The 13,812-nt window shown below is 39.3% G+C and overlaps 1 protein-coding gene across 1 annotated transcript; it reads left to right on the top strand.

Annotated features, from left to right (window-relative positions):
• Positions 1-1,383: 1,383 nt before the first annotated feature.
• On the top strand, positions 1,384-2,412 carry LOC132611852 (F-box protein At3g07870-like). The gene has a single exon (XM_060326216.1). The coding sequence runs from the start codon at positions 1,384-1,386 to the stop codon at positions 2,410-2,412; it is 1,029 nt and encodes a 342-aa protein (XP_060182199.1).
• The last annotated feature ends 11,400 nt before the right edge of the window (positions 2,413-13,812 follow it).

The raw sequence follows: 13,812 nt of genomic DNA, 5'->3' as shown, positions 1-13,812 counted from the left end.
AGAATTCAAACCCGTGACACGCTCACACTCTGTTCTGACAACTTAGATCAAAAGCCTTTATCATATTTATGTCAATAAAATACACATTTCCAAGTGAAGAAATATGTTCAGAAAGTCAATCATCAAGATCAACAAACATGCAGTAATTAAATAAATCATTTTATTAAGAACTGCACCAGGGGCCGCTTAAATTCGTAAAGAATGAAAGTACGACTGATCTAAGGTGTGGGTTTTAAATTAATAATGTCAGATAGCTTAACACCATTTCAAAGTGAGGATGAGAAGGGATCACGAAATTGTCATTTATTTATAGATAGTAACTGTGTCAATATTGTAGAAGTATAGAAGGTATAGACCAAAGTGCAGGTAATTTTGAGTACATATTCACTAGCACTTGAAGCTATCAATAGTACTTAGGCACAAGGTATTGGTCCTCTTAAGATAAAATGGCAGCTCAATGTTTTTGTTACTTTTAACAATACTGTCTCACTCTCTCCGTCTACATCATAAGTAAAACTCAAAATTTGAAATATAGCATTCCGTTTAAGTTGATTTTAGTTTTTTCTCCACGAGGATCTTAATTAGTTTAGGAGACTTACGGGTTTCTCCTTAGCCTAAAGATCCCTCTAACAGATGCAAAGAATTAACCCTAATTCTAGTCGTTTCCGAAGGTTTTATCACAACACACATAAAGTGTTTATATAGACAGTGTTAGGATTTAGAGTTGGTAATGGACCGTCTAATTAGCTAGCACCCCTTGTGGGTGTACTGGGCCGGAAAGCTATTTTTTTAAAACAATTATCTATTCCCGCCCGGGGGAGTACAGGACGTCAAACAAAATAAATTCTGAAATTCCATATAGGCTTGGATTGATCAAAGATTAACAGAGACAGAGCATAGCACTTACTCTACTTAATCTACTGAAGACTGTAATTAGTTGAACATCAACATATGGTTTCAAATAGAAAAACAAAAGGATTTACTCTATTTAGAACTTATCTTTCACTATTTTATAAAATATTCTTTCAACTTTAGAAAATTGATGAGTTATGTGGTACTAATACCTGGATGCCAATGCAAATGATTACTTTTCGTTTAGTACTAGTACTCCATGCATATCATATGCTGAAACATGAAGAAATGTCCCTCTAAAGATTCTAACGTTGCCCTTATAATCCTTTCTTCCTTGCCAAATTCTACCAGAAAGAAGAAAAAGAAAGTCTTGAAACATTGTCTGACTATCTGCCTAATTGCTTGCTAACCAAAATCCTTTACAGGTTGCCTGCTGAAAACCTGTTACCATTGAAGTGTGTATCAAAGCAGCGGTGTTCCCTCATATCCTCACCTGATTTCATCTCAGCTCACCCTCTCTGCTCCACTACAATGGCAAGTACTCCGCTTCTCCTCTTCCGCCACATGTCCACCAAGACCAAACCCAAGAAACAAGAACGCTACTCTATCTACCTTGATGACCCTTCAAAAACACAACTTGAAGATCCCCCCCTCGTTAAAGAAGTCAAGTTTCCCTTGAACACCACTACTGGGATCCACTTTAGAGTTGTGGGTTACTGTAATGGTCTGTTTTGCCTCTCTGATGATCTCTTCGGTTATACAGATACTATCATTCTCTGGAACCCCACCATCCGCAAAACCCTCTCCCTCCCCAAACCTTGTATTGTTATCTCTTCCCCTAAAATGTACTTTTGCCTTGGTTTTGGTTTTGATCTGAAAACTCAAGATTTTAAGGTGGGCAGGATAGCCTATCTGCAAGGGACTAATGCTGAAGTTGAGGTCTATAGTTTGAGTACTGGTGTATGGAAAACAGTTAACTCGAAGGGAATCAATGGTAAACTGGTTAAGTATTTCTACACTACTACCTATTTAAATGGGGCTATTCATTGGGTTTCTTATCGCAAGAAAAAAAATGGAAAATTTACTAATAGCCTGTTGGTTTTTGACCTAAGTGATGAGACATTTAGTGAAATGGGTCTGCCACGTTGGCTAGTGCATGTTTCTCCTTCGGTTTTGTCTGTAAGCTTATGTGGGGATCGCATTTCCGTGTTTCAGTACAGAAAGAGTTGTGAAGTAACGCTTGAAAGTTGTGTTGTTTCTGTTATGAACCAGTATGGAAACAAGAAGTCTTGGAGGAAAATATATACTGCGATGTTCAAGTCTGAGTTTGAATATAGTTTTGCGTTCGTGGTAAGTTCTGAAGACAATTATTGGAATCCGTTACGTAATTTTGGTGGGGTTCTTTTTTATGATCCCGAGAAGAAGGAATTTAAAGACGGTGAGAAGGACCCATTTTTCTTGAGCAGCTATATTGAGAGTCTTGTCTTGCTTGATAGAAGCAGTGGGTCTATAGCTGATTCATCTAATTCTCGTGAGCCAACTGGGGTAAAGCCTCAATGAGATAGAGCTGCTGAAGCGCTGGTATTGGAATATGTTTCTGTGATTAATTAGCCTTATGTTCTAGTCTCCATGTGTTTATGACTAACTGTGAAGCTCAAATCCTGGTAGCTTTCTTTGAAAACTTATGTCAGACACGTTTTTAGAGTTTAATCTTTTATCAACTCATATTAGCATGTAGAACGACTGTGTCACCCTTGCCTTGTTGCCATATGTTAGTTACTCCTACTACCTTGTCACCTTCTCATCTAAGATTTATAGAATCCTTGAAATAGATATTACAGTTGCAACGGTAGCTATCCGCTTAGTGGAATAAATCTTAGATGTTATAGAATCCTTATTCTAAGGAGATTACTAATATGGTACTTTTTCTGGAAAAAAAAAAAAGGTTGTAGCTAACAGCTTACAGACAAATAATGGCCTTCATGCTTTAACTTTGTGTGCTTCTACTAGTAACCAGATAAACAACATATCGTCGTGAAATGTCAGTTGGGAAGGTTATCTTTTGTACCCTTGTACCCAGTCCCTTCGATCCTGAGATTTTGTCTAGAGTTTGCCAGCATTGTTGGCTTTTCATTAGGAAAGAACTTCACACAGTTACAATTAGCTAACACTAGAAATTGGAGGATTAAATCGTCTGACCTTTCCCAAGCAAATCTCTCGCTGCTTCAAATAGACAAGGCGAGTGATCAAATAGATTTCTTGTGGAGAGAAGTAGTGTTTACACCAAAACAAACAATTCAACCTTAGCAGTTAAAAATCAAAGTGAGAATACATATTACTTAACCATAAATTTATGCATGAGATACATGAATAGCATTCAAAGACTTAGCGTAAACATCAAATAGAGGTGAGTTTTTACCTTTCTTGAGCTGGTTACTTCATATGTCATCCTTGCTGTTTTGGCATATGTTAGTTACTCCTACTACCTAGTGACCTTGCAATTAGTTCCATAATGAACTTCAAATGATGTTCAAACTGTTCCTTTATAATTTGTTCTATTCCTGCCTTTTCAAATATTGTTTCCTTGTTGATTTACTTCTGATTTATCATAGATAAGAGTAGCTTCCATGGCCTCTTAAAACCTACCATTTAGACCAGAATTTATCAACCTACATTGACACTTGCTTACAATCATACATAGTGAGGGGTTCATAACTATCTATTAAGTGTAACCACCCGTTTGGTCGTATTAGACATGTTACTCCTTTTCCCCAAATTACCCTTCTCGTAGCTTGATTTCAGAGTTTATGACTTGTGGGAATGGGTGGCGCGGTTCCCGAGGCAATCAAGCGGGCCTTGGTTGATTTTGAGGATTTTAGAGTCTTCTAAGTTTAATAAGTGAGAAAGGGTTGACCAATAGTTTACTTTTGGGTAATTGCGTCGGGAATCGAATTCTGATAGCTCTGTTAGGTCGGGAACGTGATTTTTGACTTAGTTAGGCTTTTGGTTCGGGTCCCGAGGTGTCCGGTTGCGTTTTAGGTCATTGGTTGGAAAGGTTGGTTTTGGTGTGGTTGGGTCAAGGCGATCTCTTTTGGAAATATGAGTGCGTGAGTGAGTTCGTAGCGTGATTTCTGATGAGTTAGCATATTTGGCTTGTGTTCGGGGGGTCCGAATGAGTTTCGAGTGTTGGACCGGACTTAGTGAAAAACTAGATTTTTCTGGTGCTGGTGTAACCGCACCTACGGGTTGGGGACCACACCTGCGGGCCCGCCTCTCCGGGGTTTGGTCCGCAGGTGCGAGAAATCGTGGGATTTTTATATGTGTGTGTGTGGGGGAGGGGGGGGGGGGGGCACATCTGTGGATTCTTTCCTGCCCCTGCGCGTGTGAGACTTTAAGTGGAGATCGCTCCTGCGGCCTTTTCTCAGCAGGTGCGAGCCCGCACCTGCTGAGGAAAGGTCCGCAGAAGCGGAAATAGCTGAGATCAGAAACCCTTTTATTTCCTAAAAACGAACCTAGAATTCATAAGTTCATATTTTGGGTTGAGAGCTCTTTTGGAGGGGAATTCAGATGTTTAGGCTTCAACTCTTCTTGGGGTAAGATTCTAAGCTCTAATTTGTATTTTTCCACTAGTCTAATCCCTTATTTAACCTTGTACTTATGTTGGGTTGGTGAAATTAGGGATTTTAGCCCTAAATCCTAAGAGAGGGTTTTATTGAAATTGAAGAGCAATTTGACCGCTTTTTAAAAGGGTCTTTTAGATTTAGACTAGTAAGGCTTTGGGTAAACTAGTTTTCAAATAAAATTTCAGTTTTGCCTTAGTGGGCTCGGGTCACTTTTTAAGGTCGTTTTTTAGTTCAAATTAGAAGTGTGGCATATGGGTATCCTTAGATCCGTATACTAATGTAGAGTACTTATTTGATAGACTTCGATCGTTCAGAGGTTCTCCACAAGGGGAAGGTGTTGGCTTGATTGCTCGTGACTCCCGCTTGGCCTTCGAGGTAGGTTATGGCTTAGCTTTGTTAGACTCCGATTAGAGAATAGTATGTAGATGGTAGATATTGACGGGGAAAACATGATAGGCCTTCGGGCATGGTTGTGGTCATTAACCCACTGGCTTGGTATGGATGTTGTTATGTGGGCTTGTCGCCATCCTTGCTAATATGTTGTGATTATTGATTGATTTACCTTGTCACTCGATATCTCACTTATCTCATGAAAAAAGGAAGGATAATATTAATGACTTGAGTTGTGTTCAGCATTCATGACATGCATCTATTGGTTCTATGGTTTGTGATGTTGTTGAATTTGATTTCATGCATTGACATGCCTTCCATTTACATACATGATTGGTTACGATGGTGAGAAAGTGATTGATAGCCTCCGAAGACTTTGCCGGAGAGCTAGAGTGATGGCTTATGTGGCAATTGGTAAGAATGATAGCCAGTGTAGCAATTGGTAAGAATGATAGCCTGTGTGGCAATTGGTAAGAATGATAGTCTGTGTGGAAATTGGTAAGAATGATGGCCTGTGTGGCAATTGGTATATGGACTTCGTGGGTCCCCTATGGGTCATGACTTTGAGGCATAGCCCTTAGCATGTGTGTACGAGAGTGGAGAGTTAGCTCGTGTGGCACTGCGTTCCATTGCATTGCATTACATTTATTCATTTACTCATGACTGCTTATTTGGCGTTTTGTAGACTCATTCTGAACTTATACTTGAAGTATGCTTTTGTGACTGTACTTGATTGTCTTATCTGCTTACTTGTTGATTTCTTCATCTTATATGCATTATCTAATTGTTGTCGGCCTATGATGCCTACGAGTACTAGTGTTGTACTCATACTACTTTTGCTGCTCTTTTTGTTGAGTGCAGAGTTTGATCCAGGATTCAGTTCGCGACCTCGAGACTGATCCGAGGCTTTCCATTAGGAGATCTTAGGGTGAGCCATTTGCCGGATCTGTGGTCCTGGGTCACTTCTTGTGATTATCTGTCTATTTCTGATTCCACAAATAGTTTTTTTCTTTGTATTTTGAGACTTGTATCCCCGTATTTCAGATGTTGTATTAAGTATTAGAAGCTTTTGTGTGAGTTTAGACCAGGTTATGGGGTTGTAATTGTTTTAGTATTTCCGCACTTATGTCATAGATATAAATATCTGTTGAGACTTTTAGTATAATTTCCGCCTTTACTTCCGCATGCCTTTCTTTCAGTGAATGTGATTAAGGGGATGGTTCGCCCACCAGGGGTAGTGTGGGTGGCATTATGACTAGCGAAATGGGCTGTGACATTAAGTCCACTGAACTATGCATTAGGTTGTTAGTCCTTTTCTAGTGCATAGTTGTTAGATTCTTGCCTGAATACTGCTAGATTGTTTGAGGATGTTACTAGTTATTTTTGGGTCTTTTAAGTGAGATGTGAATGAATTATGGTATTTTCGTGATCCTTGTTTTGCTGAAGATACGTCTTTTCCAAGTCAATAAATGCAAATGACAAATTAGACCTTCTTACATTCCCTTGTACTATTTAGTCATCCATAATTAGTTTCTTGATGCATTTGGCACTTGGTTTGAAGCTTTATTAGAATTTCTAGTCGGAAGGGGAAGATCTTGATCATAAACTTTGAGGTTTTATGCGAAGTTGGTATATCAGGATAGTTTTATTTTTTGTTAAAAAAACTAAGTTTAAACGACTAGTCCGGCCATAATCAATTCTTCTCGACCAACACTACGATTAAGCCACTGGCATTTATTGGAACCAGTAACACAAAGTGGTTTCAGTCAAGATGCACTTCGATTATCCAATAAATCTGCATTTGTGGTTGCTTAATTATGATGATTATCAAGTAACTAGTGACAAGGTCACTAACCCATCATTTCTTAATACGATGCCTGTTGGTGTAATATTCTAGTAGTGCGCGGAAGTAATTAAACCAAAATTAGGGCCAAATCAGGGAATTTATTATATACTCAACCAAATTGATCAAATACAATCACCAAATGATGACAAGTCACAATGATAACCCGATGAACTAAGCTATAATCGCCATAGCCAAAGGCTTGTAACGTGATTGGATTCCTGTGGAGAAGATAAGAGAATTTTAGAGAGAGAAAGAGTGAAGATCGAAGAGAGAAGGAAGAGAATTTGAGAGGGAAAGAAAATACCATCAAATGATTAACTGCCTTCTTCCCGTTTCAGTTGAGATATTTATTTATTTGGTTGGGTCCCATTTCCTGACAGTTGGCACCAGTTGGCCATCTCAGCTGTCACTTATTGAGGAACTAATCTCCACCGTTCACCTTATTTATTTCCCTTCTCATCTGCACCGTAGGATGTGAGCCTCATTAATGAGCTGTCCCCCTTCAATTTACTACACGTGGCCCTTCAGATTTAACCCCCAATTCACCTAAATCCTTAATTCTCCTAATTCCACAATTCTCTTAATACGATTCCAATTACAAAAACCCTAGCGACATAACAAATTCCACCCCCATCGAAAAAACCTTGTCCTCGAGGTTGATAATGAGCCACAAATTGAGGGAACCAGCTGCTAATATACGACCAATCCTCCCACGTAGCCTCGTTGGCACCTAGGTTCGACCACTGCACTAACACCTGCACCGATGCCGCATTGTTGACCTTTACGATACGCCGACGTAATATAGCCAAGGGTTCCACCAAGACGCGACCCTCTACATCACATGACGGGGGTTGTGATTGAGGCGTAATGGCAGGACCCACACGAAGCTTCACCTGTGAGACGTGAAACACCGGGTGGATTTGAGACCCCGGCGGCAGCTCCAAACGATAAGCTACTGCACCCACTCTCTCTAATATCTTGTAGGGCCCGTAGTACTTCGCACTTAGTTTAAGATTCCGTCCCACCTGGACTGATGACTGTCGATAAGGTTGTAACTTAAGATAGACTAGGGACCCTGGTTGTAGAACCCTCTTTGATCTATTGCGATCCGCAAAGTATTTCATACGTGCTTGAGCTACTTGAAGATTATCCTTGAGGCTCTGTAGTAATTGTTGCCTCTGGACCATGCATGTGCTCACCTGACTGTTAATTGGCCGGGGTAACGACCCTATGGGAATATGTGGAGGACAAAATCCATAGAGAGCCTCAAATGGGGTCTTGTTAATGGCACTATGGTGGTTAGTATTATACCACCATTCAGTCAAATGTAGCCATTTGAACTATTGTTTAGGATTAGAGAGCACCATGGCTCGCAGATAGGTTTCCAAACACCTATTGAGCCTCTCCGTTTGCCCATCCGACTGTGGGTGATAGGCAGTAGTCATATTCAGTTTTGTACCTAAGGATTTGAAGAGCTGCTGCCAAAACTGACTGGTAAAAATGGAGTCCCTGTCAGTGACAATAGACTTAGGTAGCCCATGTAGTTTGTAAATCTCTCTTAGGAACAGTTCAGCAACATCTTGAGCAGTGTAGGGGTGTTTGAGGGCTAGAAAATGCCCATATTTGGTAAATCTATCCACCACCACCAGTATAGAGTTCCTGTGGTGTGAAATTGGCAACCCCTCAATAAAATCCATACCAATATCCTGCCAAAGAAGATTGGGAATTGGCAAAGGCTGCAACAGCCCAAGATAGTGCACATTTTCAGACTTGACCCTTTGACACACATCACATTCAGCCACCCACTTGAATATGTCCTTTCTCATACTAGGCCAATAGAAAATTATCCTGATTCTTTTAAAAGTTGCTTGTTGCCCTGAGTGACCCCCCACAGGAGAGTGATGTAAGGCAGCAAATATAGTCAATCAGAGATCAGTTCCCTTGCCCACATAGAGTTTCTGCTCATATCTGATGATACCTTGATGTAGTGAGTATTTGTCATGACCAAAGGGATTGGTGATCAATTCAGTTAACAACTGTAAAGCTACAGGGTCATGTTCATTAACTTGTGCACACCTCTTGCATCCAAGTAGGCTTAGTCACTGTAATAGCACTCAACATAGAATCCTCTTCATTCTTCCTGGAAATGACATCAGCCACCCTGTTCTCAGTCCCCTTTTTATACTGCACCTCATAGTTAAGGCCCAATAGTTTAGTCAAGCCCTTTTGTTGTAGTGCTGTAGTAACCTTTTGTTCCAGCAGATACTTAAGACTGTGATGATCAGTCCTAATAATAAAATGCCCTACCATTAAGTAATGCCTCCACCTATCTACAGCAGACAAAACCGCTAAGTACTCCTTTCATAGGTTGATAGGCCCCAGTGCCTCGGTGCTAAAGTTTTGCTAAAAAATGCTATAGGTCTTCCATCCTGCATTAACACAACACCAATCCCCTTTGAGCAAGCATCAGTTTCCACAATAAAAGCTTTAGTAAAGTCAGCTAAGCCAAAACTGGGGCAGAAGTCGTAGCCTTCTTCAGCTCTTCAAAGGCTGCCTGTGGTTCAGAACTCCATTTGAATGAGTTCTTCTTTAGTAGTGCAGTCAGAGGCTTGCTAATCCACCCATAATTTCTGATAAATCTCCTATAGTACCCCGTGAGGCCTAAAAATCCCCTCAAGGCTTTAAGGGTCTTGGGGATAGGACAGGTTAACATGGCTTCAATCTTAGCAGAATCTGTAGACACCCCTTCCCCAGTGATTACATGCCCCAAATACTCAACTTTTTCTTGGCAAAAGGAACATTTTGACCTCTTTGCATATAGCTGTTACTTCTTCAGAATGTACATCACCTTCTTTAAGTGCCCCACATGCTCCTGCACTGTGACACTATACACCAATATATCATCAAAGAACACAAGTACAAACTGCCTAATGTAATCCTTGAATACATGATTCATTAAGCTTTGGAAAGTGGCTGGTGCATTAGTTAGGCCAAATGACATGACTTTGAACTCATAATGCCCCAAGTGTGTCCTGAAGGCTGTCTTGTATATATCATCCACATTCATCCTAATTTGATGATAACCAGCCCTAAGATCAATTTTAGAAAAAAAAGCAGCCCCATTTAGCTCATCTAGTAGATCATCTACCAAGGGAATTGGAAATTTATCCTTGACAGTCATCTTGTTTAACTCCCTGTAATCTACACAAAATCTCCAAGTGCTATCCTTCTTTTTAACCAATAGCACAGGGGAAGAGAATGGAGAATGACTAGGCTGAATAATCCCATTGCGCATCATGTCTTTCACCTGTTTTTCTATCTCATTCTTTTGAAAAAACAATTGTACCTGTAGGGCCTTATACTAACTGGTGCTGCTTTAGGTTTCAGTGGTATGAAGTGATCATGTTGTCTCATGGGAGGGAGAGACTTGGGTTCACTGAACACATCAGCAAACAACTCCAATGTAGCAGTGATTTCCTGAGGTAATTCCTTTATCTCTTTAACTTCCTCTGTAGTGATAGTAAATAGATGACCCCAGAACACTTTACTTTTCTTCAAGAGTTGCTTAACACTGGTAGAAGTCATGCTTTTAAGAGTAGCTTGATGATGCATACCCCTCAGCCTGACCCTTTCCCCTTGTAAGTGACTTGGGCCTCATAGGCTTCAAAATCTAGTAGCACAGGGTTGTGCTTCTTCATCCAGTCACCCCCCAATATCATGTCAGATGCACCCAGATTAATCAGCCTAACATAGTCCTCAAATTCAATCCCATTAATTTTCCATTTGAACCTTAGGCAACTATGATGGCTCATAACTTGGTTGCCATCTGCTACTGTTACTCTCATTGGGTTCACTTGCCTAATTGCACTTCCTATTTCCTTAGCGGTCTTCATATCTAGGAAACTATGAGTACTGCCTGAGTCTAGTAATACACTCACCAATTGCTTCTTAACTTTTCCTATAAGGCTGATAGTGTTTGGAACCTCAGTCCCTGATAATGCATGCAAACGTATGGCCTCTTCCACTAGCTCTTGTTCATTGAAAGGTGTTGAATCTTCCTCTCCTGTGACTATCGACTCCTTTTCTGTCTCTTCTTCTTGTTGTCCTTCATCTGCAGAAATAGCATTCAACTGCTTGTTTTTGCATTGATGACCATAGAAGTACTTATCCCCACACTTATAGCATAATCCTTGTCTCCATGGACCTATTATTCATTCCCCCTGTTGGTGCACTCTTACTGTTAGCACTGTAGGTGGAATTATTAGCTTGTCATGGTCCTTTGCCCCAAGTCACCTTACTCATTTTATTAGCTGTATCTAACAGCTTTTCATAGTGTATGGCCTTATCTACAGCTTGACTTAGTGTGTATGGGTCAAGCATCTTCACCATGGGCCTAATATCCTCCTTTAATCCTTTCACAAAGAATCCTAAGAAGAACTCCTCAGGAATAGTTGGGTTTCTCATAAGCACCCAAGCTTTGAGGTCTTCAAACTTCTCCAAGTAATCATTAACTGACCCTCTTTGTTCCACCCTTTTGAATTCACCTAAGAGATTGAGTATGATATTACTTCCTTCAGCAAATCTCTTGCAGAGTTCTTCAGTAAACTCTGCCCACTCCACATTCCCCTTACTCAAGTGATAAGAGAAGTACCATGCTTCTGCTCTACCATTTAAGTGTAAAACTGCCATTTCTAGTTTCTCCTGAGGGTCAACTATGTTATTGTAGTGGAAATATCGTTTGCATTTTCTCAGCCATGCTTGAGAGTCACCATCTTCAAAATATGGAAATTATACTTTGTGATGAAATTGATTCACTTGTGCTCTTACTGCAGGTGCCATCGTTTGATTGTCTCTGTTCTTGTTGCCAGAGTTTCCATTACCACTTGTTTGCCCAGCAGTTGATGGTGCAGTTGCCCTAGGTGGGCTACCAAGTATACCATCATGTACCGACATAAATCTTTCAATCACCAGATCCAGTTTCTTCCCTAAGTCATCAATTTTGGCATCTGTGAACTCAGATTTACGACCTGGTTCTGTGATGTGATTTTGTAACTGCGTTTCCAATTTTTTTACATTTTCTTCCATAGATTTCGATCTCGTTTCTGTAATTGTCATATTTGTAAACTTCTTATGGGACATGATAGAGCTCTGATGCCAATTGTAATATTCTAGTAGTGTGCGGAAGTAATTAAACCAAAATTAGGGCCAAATCAGGGAATTTATTATATACTCAACCAAATTGATCAAATACAATCACCAAATGATTACAAGTCACAACGATAACCCGATGAACTAAGCTATAATCGCCATAGCCAAAGGCTTGTAACGTGATTGGATTCCTGTGGAGAAGATAAGAGAATTTTAGAGAGAGAAAGAGTGAAGATTGAAGAGAGAAGGAAGAGAATTTGAGAGGGAAAGAAAATACCATCAAATGGTTAACTGCCTTCTTCCTGTTTCAGTTGAGATATTTATTTATTTGGTTGGGTCCCACTTCCTGACAGTTGGCACCAGCTGGCCATCTCAGCTGTCACTTATTGAGGAACTAATCTCCACCGTTCACCTTATTTATTTCCCTTCTCATCTGCACCGTAGGATGTGAGCCTCATTAATGAGCCGTCCCCCTTCAATTTACTACACGTGGCCCTTCAGATTTAACCCCCAATTCACCTAAATCCCTAATTCTCCTAATTCCCCAATTCTCTTAATACGATTCCAATTACAAAAACCCTAGCGACATAACAGTTGGCTCAAGTCAATTGGAATTGGATCAAAAAAGCGATAAACAAGATCTCAAAAACAATGTAATCTATTTCAGTAATTTAGCATTCTCGTAAAATGATTAAAGTTTGTCTAAATCATATATATGAAGCTTCAAATCCACAACTGGAAGCATGTCATCAGGGAATTACTCTTAGGAGTCGTCTGGTTCAAAACCAGGTTATCCTGGGATTATAACCAGGATTATAATATCTTGGATGTTATGTCAAGGCCACATGGAATTTTTGCTCTGAGCATGGGACAAACGCTGAAGTAGCTGCCTTTTACTCGTAAACTACTCTCATTTTCATTTGTTGACTGGTTTAATACTTTTGACATATTACTATCTAATAAAGGCGGATAAGCAGGCAGCAGGTCAACATGCCTGCCTGTTATCCCAGGGTATTATTGTCTTTTCAATTCATTTTGTGTTTATCTTTTAAATTTTAACAAATTATCATCAACTTTACAAGTTATTCTGATTGGTTTGATATGTGCAATTATAATAACTGCTTTGTTATATTTGGCTGTGAAGACTCTTTTGTCCTTTGTGGGCCCAATCATCAGCCCAGTTATTTGGACACCGATACATCACTACTTGAGTGCATATGTATGTGCTTGCCACGTTTTGCTATATTTATAATGTGGTTTTATATTTGTTAATAGCCAATATATATATATATATATATATATATATATATATATATATATATATATACCATGTAATGGAAAACATATTGAAATAAAAAGAAGAATAATTCTGGGCTTCTCTTTTTCGTTGCATATTAGCTAAGTGTATAGTTTAGTAAAAAGCTAACCTAACTAATATGCTTAACTGTAAGTATAGCATATCACATCAAATGTCATTTGTTATTTTTGCGTGTTCATTTCTTTAAGAAAATTAAATTTAGGCTATGCTTGAAAACTTGCACCGATTTGTGTAGAATTTGGAAAATAAAATTCGAAACATGTCATACAAATTTATACGATTATAAATCATCTCATTAAGAATAAAATAAGAATTTTAAAGATAAATTATTTCTACATATGAAAGAGTGAGCATATTTCTTTTGAGATAGAAAAATATTTCTTAAGATAAAAATATTTTGAGTTTATCAAAATTTTATTCATTTTAGCAATGAGTCGTTGGGCCTGTTCTAGGCACAGGCACTTCCCCACTAGTTGTTTCCTAAGTGTTGAAAATGCGAATTGCCCTTCTTTTGGGGTGGTCATTAAATTTTGCCCCTAATATTTGAAATCTTTAAATTTTGCCCTTCGGCTAAAACTCATGGGTTCCAGGTTCGAACCCCCACACAGTCAAAATTTAAAAAAAAAAAAAATCGC

This window comes from Lycium barbarum, chromosome 9 (assembly GCF_019175385.1).
Source record: "Lycium barbarum isolate Lr01 chromosome 9, ASM1917538v2, whole genome shotgun sequence".
NCBI classification, from domain to species: Eukaryota; Viridiplantae; Streptophyta; class Magnoliopsida; order Solanales; family Solanaceae; genus Lycium; species Lycium barbarum.
The sequence above is the reverse complement of the archived record's forward strand: the minus strand, read 5'-3'. Positions and strand labels throughout refer to the sequence as shown.

What these genes read in the sequence shown, in the direction of transcription:
- LOC132611852 (XM_060326216.1), top strand. Translation starts at nt 1,384, where the DNA reads ATGGCAAGTACTCCGCTTCTCCTCTTCCGCCACATGTCCACCAAGACC.